This window comes from Pungitius pungitius, chromosome 2 (genome assembly GCF_949316345.1).
Source record: "Pungitius pungitius chromosome 2, fPunPun2.1, whole genome shotgun sequence".
Classification (NCBI taxonomy): Eukaryota; Metazoa; Chordata; class Actinopteri; order Perciformes; family Gasterosteidae; genus Pungitius; species Pungitius pungitius.
In genome coordinates, this window is record NC_084901.1 from 27118386 (window position 1) to 27144807 (window position 26422).

Below are 26422 nucleotides of genomic sequence, written 5' to 3' on the forward strand. Positions count from 1 at the left end.
TAGAGAGTTCTTTTTTTTCTCCTCTAATTGCGGGACCACAATCATACGTCAATTTTGCGCACTTCTGATGCGCGTGCAAAAATTCAAGAGTTTTTGAACATGATGAAGTCCCCAAAAGTGCGTTCGAAGTGGCGAAATAATAACGTAGAAAAAAAATAATAATTCTTACAGTTTCAATAGGGCTTTCGCCCGACTTGCAGTCGGCTCAGGCCCTGAAAAAAGCACCACCTACAGAGAGCCAAACTCCATTATCAACACAAGATGTACAGTAGAACCCCCGAAGATGTCAAACATCAAGTTAGTGTGTAATAAAGGATACATTTTCAAATAGATAAGATCTTTGGATTTTGCATCAAACCCCTGCTGCTGGCACACAAAGATAATTAAAGACATCCACGGCTGCAGAGTTCATTACACACCACGAAGCTGACGTGTTACATCGCACAAGCAACACTTCCTTGGGGCCTTTGTGGGGCAAAAAGTGTAAAGATGGTCCCTGGCGCTGCACTACAGGAAAAGCCCATGGGATCATTTAAATCAAGGGTCTCCATTAATTCATTTCACACATTGGTGTGAACTAGTCCTTGAGTAACCCAGAATCCTTTGGTGAGATAAAGAATGTGTTACATGGTTCGTTTCCGCTGACCAGATTTGGATACTTTAATGTTTTTTACGTTTTTTTTAGTGTTCAGGACTTACTTACCAATTGATACATTTCTTACCTTTTCCTTAGCTTACATCATTTGTTTAAGCCCCATAATGATATATATATATAAGTAGTTTTGTAACCTTAGCACAGGCAAAGGATTATTACAACATGCACTGGGCTCTGCACCCAGCGTGTGTCAAAACGTGACGCCGAGGGATCAGCCAAAGGGTCAGTATGTAACTGGTTGGGACGAGGGTGTGCTGAAATGACATTATGGACTGTTCAAACAACGGATCACACTTAAAAAATATTGTTTTAAGCTGTGTTCATCCGTGTCTTTAAATCGAATGAAATGGATACAAATTAGTGTTTGTACTGATGAACTCTAGAATGCCTTTTGTGTGTTTGCGGTCCGAAATGACAAATTGGGCCACTACGGGCTAAGGTGACGTGGAGTAAAACATGAGCACAGGAACAATTAAAACCACATCTGCAATGCTACATCAACCACCGAATGAAATGAAAATGGTTAAATCATGCTGTTAATGTTGATTGAAAAATAACTGTGTGATTAAAACAAAGTTGTGTCTAACGGTTCGAGATATTTTTTAGGAGTCATTAAATAGGTAGATGGTTTGGTAACAAATGGGATGACATTCAAATTCAAAAAGGAATAGAGGAGGTAAATCAATGTAGGTCAGACTGTCCTACCAAATGTAGGCCTGACGCACACAATACTACACAAAAAGACATCAATTAAGGGAGGCAAGAAACTAACCAAAGTAAGAAAACTGAGAAACTTCCAAATGATGAATGTATCCGGCTGAAGTAGAAACAACCTTCTCAGAAAGCTTCCCACGTCTCTTCTCCCTTGTTAGAAAGACACAAATGACTCTGTGCCGGATCATGTACAACAGTAAAGCTATTACGATCACCAAAAGGTTACACTGACATGCTGTATTATACATTCGCCGCTATATGACCTCGCCTGTCTCCCATCCAGATCTATCTCTCTCTCACTGTTGTTTGCTTTTTTTGTTTCTACACTCGCTCTAACTTTTCCCAACAAGCCTTTTTGTTTCTTCCTCCTCATCCTGCCATTGACTCACGGTGACACGCTTTCAATGCTGTTGAGCAAAGCGCTTGACCTTCCTGTGCTCCACTGTAGCTGTCCGTTGACTGACACGTAGAGCTGTGGCGGGAAAAGTTGGTGTGCAGCACGACTCAGGTGAATGTTTTCGAAGGCATGCACAGATGCAAGAAAAGGAGACAGGAGACGTACTGAAGGAAAGAGAAAGGAGGTAGCAGACAAAAAGCTAAACGACATAAATGATAAAACAAACCAATGTAAAAGTGAAGAGGACGTGATGTTGATTTGAATCCCATTGAGAAGCTTTCAACTACAGTTGATGCCGAGAACCAATTAGATGGCTCTAGTTTAGTAGTAAAAGGTCAACATTTGAAAATGTTAAGAAGAAAACAAATGGAAACTTCCCCCATTCTTCCTCCATACTGTTTGGATGCTGTACAGAAGACCATCCATCTACGGAGTGGGCTTCGTGGTCTCCATTCAGCATACTTTATCCTCAAACAACCTATCGTATCTTATTAGGAGCTATTGCTGCTTTTTAGCAGCAAAGGATCACCCCTCTCTTTACAAGCAGCAATTTTCAAAATACGCTACTAGATGTGGTCTATGTTATAACAGCCCTCGCTGAGTGGCTGCCATCTCTCGAAGCTTTCGCCCCCCAAAAATCTCTGTGACATTCATGGTGTGGTACGTTTATGACCCAGGAGGTTTATAAGGCTCACCCTCTTAAAGTCTCACATACTTGAAGGGCACAGTTCGATCATTTGTAAAATGCTAGTATTTGCTTTCTCTCTCAGTGTGAGATGGGAAAGAGATCCATCACAAGGGTGTCCTGCCATGGTGGTTGAGAACAAAGGTTAGAAACGTGCCATAGTAGAAGAAAAACTATATATCATTATAATTCCTTTAATGTAGTTGTTTCAGAGAGCAACCGCTGTGCTTTTTTCTATGGCGACGTGCCAAAATGTCTACATTTTGTAGTCTATTCTATTTATCTTTATCCTCATAAAGAAAAATGTTTTTTTTTGACAGAATAGTTTCACTATCCATGCTTTAAGCAGAATGTTGGTAATGCTGCTGTGGACCTGTTAGTTTGTACATTATCAGGTTGCACATCTAAATGAGGTATTTGACAGATGCAATGTAGAATGAATGGTTCTTCTTCTAAATGGACTAATGTGCATGTAGGAGTCGTAATAGGAATGTAATAAAGGTTGGTAAAACCTTCAACTCACTGTCATTACAGAAAATATCTTGCACTACTTTATTCATGCTCAAATCTGCCACTTCATTATAAAAAACACTGAGACCTCTATGAATTTCTTCATTTGAGGACGTCATAAAGGTAACTTTTGGATCATTTTTAAAGTGCAGGGTAGACTTTAATGCTCTTAAAGTCTACCCTGAGACAGTAAAGTGTGTTACTAATGTCCCATTGTGGCTAACCTGGCAAAAACTTGCATAATCACTTTTTTTTCTCCTAAAATGTTTTCCTTCCCCCATCAGTCCTTTCATCTTGTTTTGTCCTTTTTGTTGTTTTTCTTTTCCTTGCCTCTCTGTCAGAGGTATCGATGTGTGAGAAGCAGAAGGGTCTATATCTTAAGGTTGTTTAATGCAATTAACTTGACCACTGGGTTTTCAGTGTGTGTGTGTGTGTGTGTGTGTGTGTGTGTGTGTGTGTGTGTGAGTGTGTGTGTGTGTGAAAGACAGGGAGCAAGATACAGGAAAAGGAGTCAACACCAATGGTCTTGTCCGTGTGTGTAGATGTGTGTGCTGAACGTGCTTTTGTGGCTTTCTTCAACACCAATGAACAAATTAAACTTGTGCGTGTGTGTGCGTATACAAAATGTACCTCTTGACTCCCCTATTTTCCAGACCAGTGGCTGAATCATGTCGAATCATGTTTCAAGTAGAAAAGAAACGAGACATATCACCTCGACCAAATACACACTTAAACACACACACACACACACACACAATCTTTGAACTATAGTTGGGTGTAAAAAAATACTGCGAAATGTTCGTCCTAAACCAACTCTCTCAGTCCGTCTCTAGAACACCAGACAGGAAGTGACATCATCCTGCGGTGGTGTGTTTGTCTCCTGGATCCTAAGGTCATCTGTCTCTTATGGTCCATCTCTCTGACGTGGTCATGGTTTCTTGACTAAGCTTGATGTGCTCATGAGGAAGGAATTTAAGGAGTTTTTTTCGAACCACTCACTGATTACTGTAGTTAATGCTTGAGTTCATTCAAATATATCGTTTTCCATTTATCGATTGGGAGTAACATTTGTCCTCCCTCAGGACAATTCTGTTCTGTGGAGCTAGAGGGCAGACTGCTGTGCTTTGTAAAAAACAGGTAATGTATTACTGGTGAAGAAACATATCAATATTACACACAAATACAAAACCAAAAATAGACAGCTCTGTACATCTCACTGCCTCGCTCAGACCAACGAGGCAGTGAAAGACTGGATTTCTTTTAACTGGTGAGTCGGCTTCTGTTTGGTTGTAACGGCTCATTCCACAACTTAGCAAGGTAAGACAGAATTATCTTTTTTTTTTGCTTCGACGGCTTGTTGGCTTTTGTGCTGTAGCGACTCGTGCTCTTTGCCGTCCCTATTTACAGTATAGCATTTAGCATGGAAGAACTGAGGAGGTTTTTCACTCCTACTACACTGACTAAAGTGGTGTTTGGAGACGTTATAGAATTTTCTTCTTGTACCATCATGGGCTCTACATCTGTACACAACTGCTAGATGGATAACTATGTCATTTGGTATAGATGTTCCTTGGGGAACGTTGACGGATTGTTAACTCTCCATAAAATGGACCAAAGTTATTGCAGCTACCAGGGATCTATCTGTCGGTAGGAAAGATGTAACCAAATATGGATTTGAACAATTGTTGAATAGCAATTTAAACATTGGGGTGATAGTTTTGAAGAATGACTCATTTCATTCATTTACATTTGTTAGTTTACCAGTTGATTCGCCAAAACTGAATTTTAAACATTTTACCATCATCCCCTGTGATTATCGAGTGGAAAGGAAACTTTAAACTTACGCATACAAGTATTTCCAAATTTGAGAGTTCTTTCAAAGTCAACCTCTTATTAATCTTCCAGCTGTCCAGGTTTATCTCTGAGAGACTTAGGCCTGTCAGACCTTTGAGATGTATTTAACAAAACTTCTTTTCTCAGTAAGGAGAAATGAAGGTTAAGTTTTAGATATGGATAGAGCTGAGAGAACACGGTCAGGCCCGACATTCACCTATCTTGATAACTGACTGATGCTTCCGGCCCCAGCATGCCAGCATTACCTGTTCTTTTAGAAAACAGCTGATGTATGCTGCCCTGATCTCCTGTACAATGAACATGTGTGCTTATCATGGCTATTCTCAGAGCAGAACTATTTACAAATGTGTGTGAAGCCTTGAGCTTTAACTTTAAATGAATGACCTCTGCCTGACAAACTCAGCAGATTTTCTGTTCTTATAATGGGCCTTGTGTTCCTCTCTGTCTCCCGCCATCTATCTGTCGAGCTTTCTATTTAAGTTGCAGAGTCGTGTTAATAGGAAGTATGTGTGCATCGGTGTGTGTGTGTGTGTGTATGTATGAGAGGAGTAACCTCATTGAGCCCATCTGTCTTTGGAGAACAGAGCCAATTTCACAATGAATTAGGAGGTGAGACTCTAACTAGGTCATGGGCCCTTAATGCATGCACAAAAACACACAACCAGTACGCGCCGTGTCAAATTGAGAAACAGCGAGAGATAGATGGAAGGGGAGGAAGACGAAGGGTAAGTATATGAGAGATGAAAGGAAGTACTACACTGAAACTAAGAGAGGGAGCGAGAGTAAACTAAAGAGCGAGAGGAGAGGGAGGGAGGGACGGAGGTGGAGGGACGGGTTGTAACAGATGTGTAAGGAGGTTGGAAGGGAGAGAGAAAGAATCTTTTCATCCGTACTGTGTCGCACAGAGAGGGTGCGTGAGCATGTAAAACTGTCATGCAGTGGAAGTAATGTTGCATTAGGCTTAGCATTATTCCAATGAGGTTACAAATATTTTGCACCACAGCAAATCCCCTCAATGTCTTTGTCTCTCTCTCTTATGTCCCATCTTTCTCTTTCTCTCGCTCACACACACACTCACACACACATCCTAACACAGAAATTCTCAGCAGTGTTAAATTTAGCCTGAATACTGTGTACTTTGCTAATACACATTTTACTTTGAAATGCCTCTAAAATATGGATGAGACATTTTTTGATAAATGGCTTTGGGTGGAAAAGGACTCAGTAAAAGGGGAGGACCAAGGGGGAGGGAGAGAGAGAGAGAGAGAGACGTGGTTGTAATGTAACTGGAGACAAAGTTTGTAGCAGAACAAAATTAGCCGATGATGTCATCCAAAGAAGACTTTGAAAATGGCTGCTAACTGGATTAGCTCGGAGATTTAGTAGAACACAAAGAGCGGTCAGGAAAGTTAAGTAGAAAATCTCAGAATGACAGTGAGACAACTTTAAAAGCTGAAACAATGGAAGACAAGGGAAATGAAAGTGGTTAAACAGATGTTAATTTGCTGTCGAAGGATTAGAATTAGGCAAAAAAGAGACAGGCTGTGTTTCAATTTGTGCCGAAAGAGCTAGCATTCAGATAGTGGATGTTGGTATATTAGTTGTTTTTGTCACGTAAACACAAACAGCTCAGTGCACCAATGTGAACACATGAACAGGTAGCTTTAACGTATCAGTAAACAGTAAATGTTGATTGCTACAGAAGAAAAAAAGGGTCAGCATTAGATTGGTTATCAACTTGATTCTAATAACGATTGCTAGTAAGATTGCTAACATCACTAAGCATTCAATATCAACACACCTAAACAACTGTGTCGCAATGCCTCAATGTAACAGCATTAAAAAGCACAGATTTGTTTCAATGCAGTCCAGTGTCCATTGTTAACAACCTAGAGTAGGATTCGTTTTGGATGGCGGATTAGACATGATGATGTTCATGGAAGTTAAATATCTGGGGCCTACACAAGTTCTTTTTTTCCTCTCCAAGGTTTCTCCATACAATGAATGTGAGTGTCGCGTACCTTCATCTCTGTGCACGGGTTTACGTAAAGCGCCTATGTAAAAAATCCACTTTTGGACCTTAAAAGGCTAGAGTTTGTGTCACGATAGTCTGAATAGAAAGGAACCGGTGCATATTCTGTGTGATTTAAATACACGACAACACATGTCCACGCAGTTTGACACATCATCAGAGACACCATAACACTCCTATTCCTGTTTGTGCGTGCAGGCTTCCACACACAAACACACACAAAAACCCACTCTGTCCCTTTCACACGTGCACACACACGTGCACACACACGTGCGCACACACACAAGTATAACAGACAGCTCAGGGTCGATGGAACTTTTCACTGCAGTTGAGTTTTTCTCCCTCCAATCGTCTGTGGGAACTTCCTCTCATGTAAATCAATCCATTGTTTGACCATTTCAGAGGCAGAAGTAATTCCCCAAATAACAATGTCAATCGGGGTCTGAGAGCAGAGATTTGGCTTGGTTGTGGCTAAACCGTTTCCTTTTGGCCTTTCCTTTGGCCACGCAGGGCAATCCAGGTGTCCAACTCGCAGCCTTTCCCCCGAACACAAACCAGGAGCACGTCGGTGCTTTTCATGTGTAACAAATCAATGTTTCACAGACTTTGCTGTGTGAAATTCATCAATGAATTCGGTCTAAAAATACAGTATTAGCAATATGCTAAATATTTGTATGGTTACAACATTAACATAGCTTGAATCCAGTAATGAGATAATAGTGATACCATCTCTCCCTCCCTTTGCCCGATCCATCCGTTCTATCCAACATTTACTGTCATTTTAACAGAATCTTACTTTTTATGCAAAGGGAAACTGGCTGTACGGCTAATGAAGTACAGTATTTGACCGTTATTTTCTTCTTCTCTTCAGTAATTTATTGACGTACTTAATAATAAATTCGAACTGTCGTTAATGGGACAGTGCTGCTGTATAACCTACAGTTTATTCCACAATTAAAATAAAATACTGCTACTAAGAGGGATGGGATACGTGGGGAAGAGATGACTGAAGTAAACTGCACAAAAGGTAGAAAATGTATGTTGCAATTCAAACAATAAAGAATTAATAATTCAATGTTTTTTTTTACCACAACTAAATAAACAGATGTGTCCTAAATACAGCGTATGGGTTCTCACCCTTGAATTGACGTGGCTTGAACCCTAATCTGTAGCAGGGCCCCAAGCCCTGCCAGCGGTACTATCGGGCTGCACTACAACAACGCTTTGAGCTGAATGCCAACATCACAAGGCAAACATGCTCACAGGGACAGGAGACACGCTCTTCATCAACACATCATATCACTCCGTTGTTCTTCCTCATTGTTCTGTGGTCCTCAATCCTACTTATCTAACTCTTGCCTCCCTCTCCTCCACTGACCCCAGAGGTAGCTCTGCTCTGACCTGGTCAGCTCCGTTCTACCCAGCGGGCCGTGCACGTGGTGATTCTCCTCTTTGTGTGTGTGTGTATGCTTCGGTTTGAGTATGGGTTAGCTCTTAAAAGGTTAGAGCAGGTAATGCATGGAATATTCTTCTGTAATTGTTTAGTTTGCAAAATACTAATGAATAAATAAAATGAATAACTGATGATGGTAAGTCCGAACTATAACTACTACTACAAGCCCTAGTAATCTGGGATTGATAGCTTGATTAAACTTTTCTAATTTTCTAGCAGTCCACATAAAGCTTCCTCTCTTCCAGCCATGAGACACATCTGCATATTTGATAGCCCTTATGCAGAGGATGTGTGCATTTCTATCTTTTACTTCTGCTAGAAAACCAAAAAGACTAATGGTAATGTTTGTGTTTTTACCCTTCTGTCCAACAACCATGACCTGGGGACATTAGGCAAGGTCATAGGTCACTTCATATCTACTAAAAACGCTATATGTAGTCAGTCAATCTTCCTTACAGCTTTTCTTTGATACAAGGGCTTCAACTGAAATTTCCTGGGCTGAGTTCCTGGGCAATTTGTTCTGATCAGCTACTTGCCATCTCTATTGGACTGAATAGGCCCAAAGAGCAAAGTACAATATATTGGAAAAAATATTTGAGGACTTGCCAGTTGAGTATGATGTTACAATGATATTTTTCCAAGCTTTTTGGGAGATTTTTTAGTAGTTTGCCCTTAAAGAGTTTCATCAGCCAAGTGTATTTCCATGTCATTTGTTCTGCCTCCACAGAGGAAATAAATGAAATCCTAAAAATGAGTGTAAGGCATCCCCCGCCATCTTTGGTGCAGGAACCAACTGAATCCTCTGTCAGGTGGCCAAAAGTCACTGTTGTGAATGAATCATGACAAGGAGCCCCAAAAGAGCGAAAAATAATAACAGCCACAGGAAATATTCCAGAAGGCCTCAAAGAGCCTGACTGGAGATGGAGGATATACGAGCCAACTGAGACACATCTACTGCTGCCTGCAAACATACGTGGGCTGAATCAAAGGACCCACCTACAACAAGCACATAGCAGCACGCACTAATCCCTCTCACCTAGCGCTCGCTCTCGGGAGGAAGCATTGAATACACAGGAAGTCCGTCGTCGGCTTAAATTTTTACATTTATATCTGCAGTGCACTTTGACCCACACGAGGGAGCATGTTATTCGCACTGTCTTGATACATTCAAACTGTTGCATAAATTATGTGAAAGACTGGCGTATTCTTTTGTGATTCATCCAAAGTACATATTTGGTGGTTGGTGGTTTACCTGGTTTACCGATCTGATATCATAAAAAATTATGTTGCAACAGCAAATGGTCAGAAACATTAGTTAAAAGAAGGACTTTCAAATGTTTAGTCTCCCTACGGTTCAAAACCAATTTTTCTCATTCGTCGAGAGACTGTAATGATTATTAAAAGCTGCATTATTCTTTTCTTGTTCTCTCTACATGGAACTCGTCGAATTTGAACCGGATATCCCTGATCTACAGCAGAGAATGCCCCGTGGTTAAGAAGTGACAGCCGGAGCAGCATTGTAAACATAAGCGATTACCCCAGTGCTCACAAAGCGCGCTCTTCCCTCGGGTGCAGCAGTTAATTAAAAGCTCCAAATGTTTAAAAGGAAACAAGAAACAGTGAAAGCTTTAGATGAAGCACGCCGAGAGGGCGTCATGTAGAACACACCCTCCCTGCCGTACGTGTTGCCTCGATCTCATGGCCAACTGTGGGTCCATTTTCAGCTAAGAGTGTTTTTACTGGAATCAACACTAAAGCCAGCAGCTGATCTGGAAGCTGTGCCCGATTCTTTACGTTAATCTCCATTTAATGCTGAAAACACAGCGATAGAACCTGCTGCCAAGCGACACAGACGCAACTATGTGATGAAGGACAGAGATGTTTTAGCCCAGGGCTTGTCATGCACTGACGGACGCTTTTCAGGGCTGGTTTTACGTGTAAGCGAGCTGTCATAAATACGGCACAACTAGAAATCCCAGTTCCCACCACGTGAGAAGGAGGAATACCCCACTAGCCCAAACGTTGCTGCTGCTGGGAGGCTCACGTTAAGTTATGCAGCGGATACATGTACGTTAGATATTTACTTACAGGCCCACACAGACGCACACAAACATTGCCGTGGGTAACGAGCGTTCGACTGGAACGGCCCCAAAAAGGCGCAGAGCTCTATGGGGCGCCGTTTGTAAAATGTTGCACGTTCAAAAATCCTGCGCAGTTTTAGTACATTTAGCATTATCGTATGAATAAAAAAAGCAGGACAATATTCACATGTCACTGTTTTAGAGACAACATTTAGAGACAAAATCATGTAAATACATACAACAACTTTTCCAAGTACAATGTTTGGCAGTAACACAAAGTTGTTAAATAATATAAATATTTAATCTAAATGTAAATGTAAACGTAAATGTTAAATGTAAATTTTAAATGTTATATATAAATGTTAAATATTAATGTTAAATGTCATGTATAAATGTTAAATGTAAATGTTAAATGCAAATGCAAATGTTAAATGTAAATTTTGAATCTAATTGTAAATGTTAAATATAAATGTAAATGTTGAATCTAAATGTAAATCTAAAGTTTGAGTTTAAATGTCACACATGACGACTGAACATTACAATATTTACGGTAATTAATGCACCAAGCCAAGATGGCAAGTCCATATGAATTAGCTCTTGTTAAAGAGCAGGGGTATCAAAATAATTTTAGGTACGGGGCTATATACAGTCCACTTTGATGTCACGTCGACTGGACCAGCGAAACCATCGGGCATCGGGGGGCACGATGGCGGATGGTCCCGTAGACGAGGGTTGCGTGGGCGCGTTTGTGAAAGCGGAACGAAAATGAGACGGACGGTGGGGGAGAGGAATGGTGAGAGTGAGAGAGGGTAAAGCAGATAGAGCCAGAGGTATTCTGGCTCCCTAAACAGGACGAGAGGCAGTTAGCACACACACTCACAGACACGCACATCTTGGTTCATTCATGCTTATACTGCTTTACTGGGTTCTCCATGTGTTAGTTAGCTGATGATGACCCCTGAAACAACACAGGGTTATATCAGGAGGTAAACATTTACCACTGCTATTTATAGATATGTACCAGTGTATTGAAAAAGGAAAATTGTTTTGTTACAATCATGACTTCTGGTACCTGACTCGACCTTGTCTGTATCGTAACAATGGAGATTTTTCTTTCTGCAAGACCATTTGAGACCACAACTGTGTATGTTTTATTTTCTACACTGAAATATATGGAAATATTGAATGGAGTTGAATGAATGGGTTTGGGTGTGAGAGCTCACTCATTGATTACACTTTTCCGGCCTTGCATTAACAAAAACTACAAATCAGATCCATTCCTTTTTCATTATGTACAGATGTCCACTATTTACCGACATATGCGGTCTCAGCTGTTGCCTCGGAGAGCTGCTGCACAGTGGTTCTTTGCTCTGGTTTGAACTCATCAGTGCCTCCAGACTAACATCCACCCCGCCTTGTTCTCCTGGCCCCCATCTGCCACCGCCTCCTCTTTCCAAAACACATTAGGAGTTTAAATTTAGGTTTTTCCAATGAAGCTTGGATCAGTTGTGTTGCTGCCGCGCTAGAGCGTCCCGTTATTGTAAATACACAAGCAGAATAAGAGGCAATCAAATTACTCCTTGCCCTTTTCAGTGAATGTATTAAATTGTGATGGGTTATTGTTCCTTGATTGTAGACAGTTTAAACGTCAGCAGCACTATTGTTCTGTAGACCTCTATGTTCTGACTCTCATTGCATCCATTTAATAAAACACAGCAAAGCTCTGCATGCAGGAGAAACATGAATCATCTTTGATCAAGGCGTTGAGCTATGCTTTCACTACAATACGAAAGATGTTTCAACGACAGGACTCTACACTGGAACCATCGGGAGCTACTTTCTCACAATAAATGAAACAAGACGAAAATGTGGTTTCCCCATGTTATCTTCCTCCACGGGAGAGTAGATGAAGGGAAGTGAGGAAAAGTGGCTTTGAATAACGCCGTGACAATTGAAGCGGTGCCTTTCTATCGACTCCACTCAACAAAATGTTGCCGTACATCAGAACCAAATCACAAAGTGCAAGATGAAGAAGATGCAGAGATGTAAAATGGAACAGATATGGATCACAAAATGCATGACAGCCCACTCAAAGGGTAAATTTGAAGGAGTATCCACTTCTACTCCATGCTGCTTGTCATGGCACACCCATTACGTCAGACTAGAGAATCCCTCAGCTCGTGTGTTTTCAAGTGTGTGTGTGTGTGTGTGTGAGAGAGAGAAAAGTGTCTGAATGTGTTATGCAAATGCTGTGGGGGTGCATGTTGTGTGTCATAGAAAAAAAGCACACAATGTTGTCATTCATTGCTCAAAGACACCAACATGCATTATGCACATGGCATAACGTCAAAACTCAAGCAAGCATGTGCACACAATCAAAGGGACTGCATCCCCCCCCCCCCCCAACAAAAGTGCAGATGCAAGTCAGATTAAACTCCTAACAGAGAAGTGCAGTCAAAGTCCAAAGCCACCGAAGCTTGAACCAATGTTTGTCTAAAATGGGAATAAACACACAACATGGCGGCATGAATTTAGGGTATAGTTCTATTGTGCAAGAGGAAACTTTGAAAGTGCTGCCGTCATGATAAATGATGTATGGCTCGGCATCTGTCAAAAATAATGGATGCTCTGGAGTCACTGTGAGATCCATTGTATATTAAAAGCAGCCAAAGTACACATTTCTGTCTTGGTTTGAATCCACTGTCTGTCTTTGATTTGTCCATTTTCCAAGAAACCACTCTAGCAGAGTGGCGTAATGCACATATAATTAATCAGTTATGTAAAATAGGACGGATGGAAATGATACCCATGACCCATAGTGTCGGCATATATTGTTGTACTACAAAACAGCGGCTGACATACGACATCCTAATGCGTCTATTTGTACAAAGCCATTCCCTCCTAACCGATCAGATCCTGTTAAAGAACCAAGGACAACATACTGCCTCGTGTGTACCAATATCAGTTCCATCCAATATCCCCATCTTTGCGTATTTGGACCAAGAAAAGTATTTAATAGTTCTGAGATTGTAGTTCAGATGAAACTTCCTCTAAGGGACTTCAGAAGAGATGGTCCGGACTCAGTCTTCACTCCCCCAGTCACACCAGTCACCCAATACCAATGGTCCACCATTGCTGCCCTAAACTTCCATTTTCTTCCTCCATCTACTTCATTATCATTCCTAAATCCAACCCTTTCCTTGCAATTAACTTCATGAGAACCATTTTTTGTTGTTAGCCTGGTCCTTAGTGAATTATCTTTGGGGAGCATATTAGATCGTGCCCAAAAATATACCTTAACCCTGTTAACTCTAGTAGGACAGAAGCTGAAGGCCTTTGGTGAGGGTCCCCTGGTTGTTGATCTGTCGAGGTCAGTAACTAAGGTCAGCTGTGATTTAACAATCACCAGTTGCTTTTTGATCCAATTTTTTCTTCCAATGCCCATTCAATTCAATTCTTTCTGATTCTATTATCCCATCCTCTCAAAAATCGAACCATCCCATTGTATCATATCCAACCCGATTGTTCCATAATCCAACTTCCTTTTTTGACAGGACCATCCATCCATCCATGAGCATTGTCCTACCTGTAACTTTGAGCTGTGTTGTCCGTCGCACCTGTCTGGATCCATACTGTAACTCACAGGTGTAATTTCCCCCGTCACCCTCTTCCACCTCTGGAATCCAGATGTTTGTAGTGTTAACAGTGATGGAGCTTCTCCATTCAACCCGCTCGCACTCCTGACAAGAGACACAGCGTGATCCAGTTAAAAAGAGTCTACAGACAACTTTGATATGTCTCTGTAATCTTTCCAGTGTGTCTTACCTTGTACCAGGTCATCTGTGGCTGCTTGTATGGGGCCAAATAGTCTTCTATATCAGGACAGGTGATCATTTTGCTTTGGGTGATCTCAGCCTTCTCCAGATGTCGGATTTTGCTGCTGAAGCATTTTCCCTCATCCCTCTCTTCCACAATCATGGACATGGACACTTTCATGCAGTATGTCGAGTTCCTGGGGAGATTACAAACACAACATTGTAAAATTTTTTACATGTGTAAGATACAACAACATCAGTTGACAGTAACTGTTTGTGTGTGTGGGTGTGTGTAGGTCTTCTCCCAAGTTCACCTCCAGACACAAAGGACATCTCTCTCTCTCTCTCTCTTTCTCTCACCCACGCACACTGGGAGGACTCATCCATTGTCCCCAAACTCTAACCTCTCATCTAAGTGGATCCAAACCACTTATCCCTTCAGTGCTGTGTGTGTGTGTGTGTGTGTCATGCAAGGGACAAGGACTCTTTTTTCATGTCATTGACCTACCCATGACCACAAAGCTTTGAACTAAAGTCCTGGAAAGCCTTTTATCCACCCATCTATCTCCCAGTTTGTCCCCTCCCCATCTGTCCATCTCCAGGCTCTTGCAACTTGTGATTCAGGCCCACGCATCCATGTATTATTGCTGACCAACAAATTGGCAATACAGAGAAATTTCCGTTTATGGTTATGAATAAGTATATGTGGTTTTATGAAATGAAATGCAGAGAGGCAATGTCAGCAGCTAGCTGGTGAACATAGTGTTAAACGTGATGTTAAAACCCCTGGGGTCCAAGAGACATTTTTTGTGATTGTGTTGTGCTACGTGTTTCCCCCGGTCTGTTTATTTTGTCACGTGTTTGTGTTGTCATTTTCCATAGACCCCGCCCTCTGCTGCAACCCTGCCTTGTCACTGCCCCCCTGATTGTTTGCCTGATTTGTTTCCCCTGTGTCTTGTTAAGTTTCCCCTCATGTGTCCTCATGATGTCCCTTGTCAAATTGCTATGTAGCTGGTGAAGGATTGATGCCTAATTTTGAGTAAGAACGACCTTCTATACTTTTTCCCGTTTTGGATTTTTGATTTTGAAAAGGAAAAAATGAATTTGTTTTTAGCAACCTCAGTCCCTCAGTGAGAAGGCCAAACACGTGGTAACCGATGACTCGATTATTGGAGATTGAACAATACCTGAAGTAACAAATGCTAAACCCAGACAGTGAATGCCTCTAAATGCTCTAACAATTCTAATTCATGATGAAATATGTAAATTCAAAGCAAATTCAGATCCACCCTCGCACCAGGAACTGACGCAAACGCATTCATGCATTCGAAAGCTGGAAGGGATCTTATTTCAAGTCTCTCATCTTTTTGCTTTAATGATATTGATGCATACATTTATGCCAGTGCCACATTTGGAACCAAGATGAAGTGAAAAAGGAAAAAAAGCTTCCTGTTGTTCTTATCTGCCGTGTCCCGTCTCTATTTCCCCCAATGTTTAAGCCTTTAGTCTCTGCCTCTCCGACACACAAACCAGAGCGCTGATGCTAAATAGTGAAAGCAGCATCCATGTAAAGACAAATGTGTTGTGCCTATCTCAAGATAAACATGACAATTCGATTAGACTGCAATGCAAACGCCGTGTCACAAGCATTTAGCGCATGCTGTGCACCTATTACGGATGTAAATCGCGTGTGGGTGTGGATTCATATGTGGAATAGGTTTAAATGCTTCAGTTACTAAAATGGCCCTGAAGTACAAGTCACAAATGTGTTTAATGCATGAGCTGCACATTTCGTTTCCACGCTGTCCCTTAATGACAAACATGGTCTTTGCTCCTTACCTTGATGTCGATATTAATCATTAAAAGTAAACTATGAATTTCTTTGGGCTCATTGTGCCAATCCATACTGAACTTTATTATATTCATTATGAACTGTTTATGGCCTTTGTTTGTCAGATTCTGGATTAAAGAACAATAATAGCACAATAGTACATTTGAACTAACAAACATCTTCTGGATGTGTTCGCAGCAGTACCAGTGGATTTAAACATTAAATCTGAGGTTGGAACGGTCCTTTAATTAAACGTTGTTAATCCTCCTAAATCAAAGATGTTAATCAACTGACCATTCTCTCTGCCAATAGGTGCTTTCAGCACATTCATTTCACTCATGAGTAAGTTGGATTTAGATAAGCACCGTAAGCACTGTGACCATTTCAAGAACTCATTTGACATTTGGGAAACAAAGTACTACCTGTAACCAAATGGCTATTTTAACTGCTAAATGCAAACAGGTTGCTTAGTTCAATCCAAAACGTTAAGTATTGATTTGATGGGGTTGTGGGTGCCAGCAGCAGCGGCTTCCTGAGGACGAATAAGGGTGACAAACCAGACTCGGTTAGGCGAGCCTTTCAACTATGTGTGCAAGCCACCTGTAGTCTTTTACCTAGTGTACGAATGTGTGAAAGTAACTTCTCATCTGCAGAGCCATTTTGGAGAACGATTGTCAGATGACAAGTGAGTTTGTTCTGCCAATACAGTACATCTTTAAGGTTAAACTGTAAATTAATTTTTGATTCCCACTGAAGCCCCCTGAAGATAAAAACTGTTAATGGAACATTTTTAGCTCACAAGACAACTACCAATGTGAAGGAATTTGTCAAGGGGAAGCTCTATGCGTCAGGGGACTGACGAGAATGAGAAAAGGTCTTGAAATACTGAATAACGGAGTTAATATAGTAGTGTGGATTGAAAAGTGTTTATGGTACATCTCAAGCTCATTATACTGTTTATCCATAAGTGACTTGGAAGGTGCAAGCTGTTTTTCCACTGGTCGTGCTGAACATCTGGGTTGTGTTGAAAGTGTTCCCATACACAAACCCTCCAGGGTTACCAATGACACCCCGTCCTCCACTCTGCCTCCCTGTTGAAGCCACAGGTGGTTCCTCAAAGCCTGTGCACTCCGTTTGCTCTCGCCATGGTGGGACTAAGTTTCACACACATCGCCTTGTCAGCACATGTTGCTAACGAGGGGCGGCTAAGTTTGTGAACAGAGAGAGAGAGAGAGAGAGAGAGAGAGAGAGAGAGAGAGATCAAAACTCATCTGATTGGCATATTTGATTTTTTTAAACTCAAGCCAGTTGACTCTTTTTGACTTCTTGTCTCCTGCCGAGCAGGGGAAGCGAGCATTTCCTTTGTTCAGAGGTGTAGCGGTATACCTTGTTATAACATTATAATAATGTATTCACATGTAAACTCTTTAGATATAGTGTTGGTGACAAACTTGAATAAATCCAGTGGTTTGAAACAATAGGAAAAGATATTTAAAAAGGGTTCTATTTAAATTAACCATACAACATGAACATTATTTAAATTACTAATGTAAGTTGTTTTAATATGTGGTGGGCAACACCAAAAACTCGGATTAAAAAATCGGTGTATTATGCATTTCGGGCAAACAGTAAAGACCTGTCCAGTAAAGCACTCTTTCCTTATGGAATAGAAAGTGGTGAAAAAAAGAGGTTTAATAAGGAAAAGAAAAGATTTCTGGATGCCCTTCTGCGTTTAACATGATTTAAAGTTAAGTTCGGTACACCACACACCCGCATAAATCTGGTTCACCACATGCACACACTTTTGTGTGTATGTGTCTGTGTGTCTGTGTGTGGTCTACTGGGTGTGGCTTGTTATTTTGTTGCATGGCTGAAAAAGGGTACAGTTGACAGCTATGAATAATACATGTGTTATCAGTGTTTCTGCAATGTGCATATTATCCGTGTGTGTGTGTGTGTGTGTGTGTCTGTGCGTTTGTGAGTCCCGATCTATTAACACGAATGAGGAATGTGTTTCCAAGCTGAAACAGATGTAAGGGGTAGCAAAAACATCCCCCAATGCAACTGGCAACCCGACCGGAAACTGAAAAGGAAGCAAATATTCCCTCTTCAAATTGCATTACATGTTGTAAAATCAATATCGCTATTTACAGCTTCAAAGGAATGCAACAAATTCTCTGCTAGAAATAATGACCGTCTGCCAATTAGTTTTTCCCCCATTCCTCTGAGTCTTCGTCTCTGAAATTCAAGTGCCGATTGAAAGTAGCGTTTGAGGCCATCGTACTACCACAAAGGAAGCCTAGTGGGGCTACAATGATGCTTTTCTTTGAATTCATTTCTCCATGACCATAATTTGATGAGATTACTGCACATCTGCTTCTGTGCTCACTTCCAGAGTCCCCGGGCAGAGCAGCACCTTTCCTACAATGTAACACAACTCCACGTCCAGCAAGATATTGCATCTTTGCATGTGTGTGTGTGTGCTTTCAACCCCCCCCCCCCCAAAAAAAGAATTCCAATTACATACATTGTGAAAAGAACCATAAATGTATCTTCTAATCAACTAGTAATAAGCCAGATCCTCCCCACCAATAAATCAAGCGCACCCTGGCTGCAATTACCCTCCCATGATTGGGGCAGGCAGCTGGAGGGTGTGTTGAATTATGGCGTTAATAGAGGGGGATGTATCCTGGCCAGCAGGCAGCGTGTTTATACCTGGACGGAGCTGCGGATTAATTTGACGATCAATCTAACTAACAGGAAGCAAGGGGGAGCACACACACCTGTGCATGCTCAGACTTTGACACACACACACACAAGAAGGATCTAACACTGTTGCTTTTATATGAGGACACATGCGTAGAAGCTGGGTTGTGCCATGCTATTTTTGGGAGAGGACTTCCATTTAAAGCTTTGTTTAATATTTAGCTAAGATAATTTCCACAAAATACCAGCAGTGAAAAAAAGATGTAGCATCCGTGAGGTTTGAATGCTTTTCTACATGAGTGGCGGGAGGTTGGTGCAATGGTTAGCCCGGCCCCCTGTCAGCAAGATGGGAGGGGGCTCAAGATTATACTTTGTAGAATCACCCAGGTGTGATTGTGACAAGTTATGTGTCAGCCCTGTGAGGTGGGATTCAATGAATTAATCCCACCTCTTTCCTAATGACAGCTGGGATTTGCCCCCCCCCCCCCCCCCTCACTTCCTGGGATAAGCCGTTCGAGCTAATGGATGAAAGGACGGACCTTTTAGTCATTAAGAAATTGAAAAATCTGTCAAGCTGCAACTTACTCAATTTGATAATCATGAATATAGAACTGTCCAACGCAGCGTCCACCTTGCTTAGTAACACATGTGGGATCAAATGTGGTCAGCAACCCCAACGTTTGAAGCAAAGATCAATATTTGTAATGACTGATTATACTGCAGGATGGTAAAAGTAATCATTTCAGTGATTTGTATATATATATAAACACATCAACTAGATTCAAAATGTAATATATACATAATTGTGGTGGCGGGCGTGGTTTCGGCTCGGGGGGGAAGAGAGGAGGAGTGGCTCTGGGAACGGGGCCAGGTGAAGGCAATGAGCCTCAGCTGGGGGAAATAATGACTATTTGTGTCCCCATATATGACCCAGTGAGGCGGCGAGCGAGGCTGGACGAGCGAGCGGGACGCCACACAAGCGTGAAGCACGGGCGTAACCGGAAAACAATTAATAAAATATATTTGACCCGCACTGAGTCGTCCCTGCTGCCTTTCTCCCGGAGCCCCTTACACCCACAGTGTGACTGTGGCGCCCAACTCACCAGCCCCTTGACCGACCTGACCCGGAAAGGTGCGTCAGATCCTGTCCAGTGGTCGGAGCAGTGCCAGCGGGCGTTTGAGAAGGTAAAACAGACTCTCTTTCGGGAACTGCTCACCACAGGTTTGCAGAGCTTTAGTTTCTGCCTGTATGCAGGAATCAGGTGGACCATGACGTGGTCGGAGTGTCCCAGCGCAGCACGTATGACTGCAGGACAGAATACTCCTGTCACAAATAAACATTGTCATAGTGCTTTGATTAAAGTCTCAAGTCTGGTCCTTGCTTTGCTCAACACGACAGTGGACTTCAGCTCTGCCTTCAACACCATCATCCCGTCTCTGCTGCAGGACAAACTCTCTCAGCTGCACGTGCCCGACTCCACCTGCAAGTGGATCCTTTCCTGTCCGACAGGAAGCAGCAAATGAAGCTGGGAAAACACGTCTCTGCCTCTCGGTCCATCAGCACCGGTTCCCCCCAAGGCTGCGTTCTTTCCCCTCTGCTCTTCTCCCTGTACACCAACAACTGCACCTCCAGTCACCAGTCCGTCAAGCTCCTGAAGTTTGCTAATGACACCACCCTCATTGGACTGATCTCTGGTGGGGAGGAGTCCGCTTACAGGTGGGAGTCTGACCATCTGGTGACGTGGTGCAGCCAGAACAACCTGGAGCTTAACGCCCTGAAGCAGAGGTGGGACAAAGTCATTGTTATGCAAGTCACAAGTAAGTCTCAAGTCGTTGCCCTCGAGTCCCGAGTCAAGTCGAGTCAAAGATGAGGCAAGTCCCAAGTCGAGTCAAAAGTCAAAGCCAACAAGTCTGAAGTGGAGTCCAAAGTCATACCATTTTAGTTTCGAGTCATTTCAAGTCATCTTATTATAGTGGGGACGGGGAACCCTGGGTGATGGTGCGCTGCCTCACAGACATCGATGTTAAAGTCCAAGTCGAGTTGCAAGTCTTTGTACGTTTTGTCGAGTCGAGTCTGAAGTCATCAAATTCATGACTCGAGTCTGACTCGAGTCCAAGTCACATGACTCGAGTCCACACCTCTGCCCTGAAGACAGTGGAGATGGTCGTGGACTTCAGGAAGAATGCAGCGCCACCTTCCCCCCTCACCTTGTGTGACTCCCCCGTCACCACTGTGGACTCCTTCCGTTTCCTGGGGTCAACCATCACCCAGGACCTCAAGTGGGAGCTGAACATCAGCTCCATCACCAAAAAGGCTCAGCAGAGGATGTTCTTCCTGAGGCAGCTGAAGAAATTCAACCTGCCAAAGACGATGATGGTGCACTTTTACACGGCCATCATGGAGTCCATCCTCTGCTCCTCCATCACCGTGTGGTACGCTGCAGCCACAGCCAAGGACAAGGGCAGGTTGCAGCGTGTCATCCGCTCTGCAGAGAAGGTGATTGGTGTCTCTCCAGGACTTGTTCGCTTCCAGGATTTTGAAACAGGCTAGAAAGATTGTAGCCGACCCCTCCCACCCTGGACATGAACTGTTTGTGCCCCTTCCATCCGGCAGGAGGCTGAGGCCCATCAGGACTAAGACCTCCCGCCACACGAACTGTTTCTTCCCTTCAGCAGTTGGGCTCATCAACAGAGCCCGGGGCCCCCCCTGACTGACTCTGACTCCCATGTTCATTCATTCACTTGTCACTTTGTTTAGCTGGTGCACTTAATCTTTATTTTTATTTCTAATTTCATCTTATCTCCTCCAACTTACTAACCCTTAGCTTTAGCATACTAACCCATAGCATATATTTTATTATACTTTTATTTTTATCTTATTGCTGCACTATGTTGTCATTATTGTACTGTCTTCTGTCATGGACCAACCGCCAAGACAATTTCCATGTATGTCCAACATATTATGGCAATAAACGTTTCCTGATTCCTGATTCTGTGTTGCACCTGATGCAATCATGACGTCAATAAATCGAGACAAACCAGGAGAGTTAATCCAACATAAGTGCTTTCAATATGTTACATATCCTTAGTTCCTTCACAATGAGCATGAATCTAAAATGAAATAATAATATTAATATGCCCCAAAGTAGATAATATATACACTTTAAGCTCTTATAGAGGGGAAACACCAGTTAATATACTGTTCATAGTCTGAAGTAGTAGCCGTACTGTGAAGTGTTTTTATATTTTTTTATATTTATATTTACAGTATTGTTTAACAGTTAATATGTTGCTTAATTTGACAAAAAATGTTTGTCCTTTAAAAAAAAAGAATCGGTTTAGGCACCGGTATCCTTTTCAAAGCACCGGTATCGAAAAAAAACAAAAAACAATACCCATCCCTATTCCCAAGTGGTTGAACTGTCATTTACTAATTAAACATTATGCTGTATTGAAGAAGACTTGAAACTAGAGATTGAGACCATAACCATGTTTACAATGTTGCCGTGGAAATGAATAGAGTTGAATCATTCCTTCATAGTCTTTCATTCAATCAGACCATTGAGAGATTTGGAGGCTTTTGGAGGAAAACTCCTCTTAAAGATGAAGTTAAGTGGTTTCAACTAAACCAGCAACAAAAAGGTCATGGAACAGAAAAAAGGTCCAAATAATCATTCAATAATTACATGCTGCGTGTCCTAAAGCAATGGCAGTACTACATTGCTTTAGTAAAGCCTGGTTAAATTTCAAGTTAGACATTGAAACATATTTAAGTCAACGAATTGATTGCCATTTTAATCCTGCAGGGTTTTTTTTGCAACACTTTACTCGTGTGACTATTTGCTTTTGTTCGCGTCCCCTTTATTTGCTCCATTTGAGACGGAAAGGGGCGTGGCTTACCTCTGTAAAGACAGTTATCATGGAAATAAGCACAATTTCTGCTCTGTACTAGTTGTGGAAATGACACCAAACTAAAATAAGTCCAATTGAATACAGGTCTATGATAAATAAACTATTTTCTTGTTAACTTAAGTAAACGTTGCAAACATGAGGTTAGAGTTGAAGTCTTCTTCATTTAGTACAGGGTATGCTTTGGAGCAGGCCTACCTTGTCTGGGAGTGTCCCTGTTTCCGTCTTAAAACCACAGTTTATTTTTCTTGATGTACAAAAAAGGTAACAGACCAAAACCATAGGCAAGGACAAAGTGCCACACTCAAGCCTTCAAAAGAGCAGTCATGACTCTCTCTCTCTGTCCTTGTCCTTTAGGCAAGAGTTGTGGTTGTTGAGGATCAAAACACCAGCTTTGCAATGCACAGTGTTTCTAGCACTCACTCGTACTGACACATAAGCTGCTTGCTTTTCACAAAGTCTGCAAGGCCCTGCTTTCTCCTCTGACATGGTCCTTCCCTCCATATCTCCACCAAGTCAGATTGCATTTCAGAGCCGCCTAGAACCCCTTGAACATCAAAGTGTCAAAACTAAGGCCTAGGCTGTGTTTTTTAGAGGCAGGCCAGGGCAGCAGGCATTGGCTCAAGCTTGTATGCACTGGCACATGTTGGTTCACGTTGGCATGGGGGTGGTACTGAATCGGCAGCTGCCAAGTCACAGAGGACTGCCAAATGAAACTTCAAATGACCGCTCTCTCCTTCCCCGCTCCCATTAAGCTCCCCCCCACTCCTCTCCCTTTCACTCTCCCACCTCCGTTGTCATTTTGTCTTCCACTCTGTATTTTTCTCCATGTTTTTGTCTCTTTGTCTTACCGCTCTTTCTCTTCATCTCATGGTTCTGCATCAGTTAATGTGATTATGTTGTGTTATGTGATAGTTAATGTGGCAGAGGTGTCAAGTAACGAAGTACAAATACTTTGTTACCTTACTTAAGTAGAAATTTTGGGTATCTATAATATTCTGGAGTATTTATTTTTCAGTCAACTTTTTACTTCTACTCCTTACATTTTCACGCAAATATCTGTACTTTCTAATCCTTACATTTTAAAAATAGCCTCATTACTCTTATATGATTTTGGCTCGTTTTCCAACTTGTCATTGTTCAAAAACACACACACACAAAAAAAAAAATCCGGATAAATCGCGCCATCTGGATTGAGTGAATTTGATTGTGGTTGGATTTACCATAAGTGGTCGGTGCAAGGTTCTTTTTTCAGGACAGAAGGTCGCGGTGGTCGGTTCCTCAGCTGGTCGGTGGCAGCGTTACAAGCCAATCTCAGTTGGTATTTAGCGACATGAACCCTTCTCCTCTTCCTCATGCAAATATGCATACAGCGTTAAATGAGTATCTTCGTGACCATGAGTTTGCTGTAAATGTTTTTTTCTAACTTTATTGAGAATCAACATAGCGACCTGCAAGTAGAGCAGCGTATAAAACAAAGTGAGGCTTTAGAAATTAACACCAAGGGATTCTGTATTTGTTCAATGTTTTGATTACTGACCGCTGCCAGTGTTTCCCCATCATTACAACAGCGATGCTCCCCCCCGCCCCATGAAGTAGTAAACCTATAGGGGAGACGCTGCAGTCTAACCAGCGCATGTGTAGGTCCTCTGACTCATGTCATTCAGCCATCACTGGACTCGTTTAAGTCACATTGCATGTGGGTCGATACAATTATCCCTCTGTTGTTTTACGCTCGCCTCCCTGAATGTCGCCGTATTTCCATCGTCCGAACGGCAGGTCACGTGATCTGAAGGCACCTTCCCATCATATTGTAACGGACTGACATGTTCTGTGAGCAAAGTTACACATTAAGAGTTTGTCCTTAATGGACATCTTTACACCTTACAGTACTTTTGTATTGAAACTAGTTCTTTTACACTTTTACCTAAGTAAAAATCTTGAGTTGATACTTCTACGAAAGTATTTTTAAACCCAAGTATCTATACTTCTACTTGAGTAATGAATGTAAATACTTTTGACACATCTGGTGATTGGGAGAAAGGTTCAACGTTTGGCTCTGTGTTTCTTGTGTGTGAGTGTCCACAGAGAGATAGGTGGCTCATCTTACTAGCATTACCACTGCGGGAACAGCTGAAAGAGGCAGGGCATTAGTTGTTTCTCAGTGAAGTCCATGATAACCCATGAAAGCATTTCTTTATTTGAGTTATTGTTTGGCAATTAAACTTATTTTAGTTAAATAAACTAAAACTAGCACTACTACTTTACTTTCAAAATGCGCACTAGAGCAGCAACTATCCATTCAACCATACCAAAAGGTCGTAGAGAACATGCATGGTATCCAGTAAAAAAGTAAGCCAGTTGCATAGACACACTTGGTCACTTACATTTTCGGACGATAAAGAACCTCTCTTCTTCTCAACAATGTGACCAGCAAGAAAAACCCAACTTTCAAAGTGTGCAGATGCTGTGCTTCAGACGGCTGTGTGAGCCTGCATGTTGTCAGTGAGAGTAACAGTTGGTGCTTGTTGAAACGCCGTCACTCTGTTTCATGCAGCTTGTGTTTTCCCCTCGGGGCGGAGCGTGTTGGGGAGGCTCGTACGCGCCTCATTCGGTGCGATTCTAAAGACGCTTCATTCTTCTTGTTTGTGACAGTTCTCCCGCATGCCGCGTCCAACATAGTCTGCCAAAGTCTCGCTCCACTGATTGTATGGGTCGACATCAATAATGCGTATCGCTTTAAGTTGTACTTCAGGCTCGTAGTAACTTTAGGCTCACAGTACTTTAGGCTCACAGTACTTTACGCTCAGAAAAATTCTATGATAAGACTCTTCCGGTTTGCAGTCGTTACAAATAGCTTTGCTTTTATTGACTAGGCCGTTTAGTGTATCTTTGAAGGGAAAATGTCCATTCAGAAGTGCAGTACCTTTCTCAATTTTCTCGGTTAATGTGTGCAACAGTGTTAAGCCCCTCCCAATGCAAAAAAGAAATGCTGTCAACGCATGGTGAAAACATTATCAGATTAGCGCATTGCTACATTAACACATTCATAACACATAATGTGCTCAGCCCCAGATATTTTTAACTATCCGTTTATATTTTTCAAAACACATTATATATCTATTATTTTATATATTTCATACAATAAACAAAACTTTTTTATTTCCCGCATCCAACCAAAAAGCATAAAAATGTAGTAAATGTATTTACTCTGAGGAACCCAGAGTGGAAAATATGCACATTTTCAGGTTTTAGGTCTGACTCCATGTAGTGATCCCTTTACTTTTATTGAATCCAGGCAGCATAATTGGAAAACATAATTTTCAAGAAGCTGAGTTTTAAGCGACAAGGTTGGATTCACAATAACCAAAGTGTGAATGAAACTAAACTATGAATTAAAAGTGCTTTTTTCACATTGCTTTTGTCAGAATAATTGTGAAGATAATGGAAATGAGTTGGAAACTAATGGAACTAAATGGAAAAATTGCTTGTGTAATGCACATTTTACCTAAAAACAAACAACAACCCAGTCATCAACTTCATTACCATACAGCGACTGTGCTCATTGAGTTGGATGTAATGAACTGACGCTGAGGAGACCAGAGATGCGTGGGCAGGTGTGAAAAGGAGAAAAAGAAGACTTTAGAGTGCATGTCTCCAAAATAAGTTACATATTATTGTTTGCATTGTTCACGATGTTATTAGGTTTGTGTTTTTCCTACATTAATGTCCACCGGTCTACAGCCAAGCTTAATAAACGTCACCAGAAATTGAGCAGCT

The 26422-nt window shown here is 41.8% G+C and overlaps 1 protein-coding gene across 2 annotated transcripts in view; it reads right to left on the reverse strand.

The window, feature by feature from the left end:
- The window catches only part of il1rapl2 (interleukin 1 receptor accessory protein-like 2), a 287495-nt gene that overhangs the window by 89997 nt on the left and 171076 nt on the right, over positions 1–26422 (reverse strand). For both annotated transcript variants that reach the window (XM_062560730.1, XM_062560729.1), the window contains exons 4-5: positions 14207–14393; positions 13968–14121 (exon numbers count right to left, since the gene is read on the reverse strand). In XM_062560730.1, coding sequence (XP_062416714.1) covers positions 13968–14121; positions 14207–14393 — 341 coding nt within the window. The remainder of the gene's footprint in view (positions 1–13967; positions 14122–14206; positions 14394–26422) is intronic.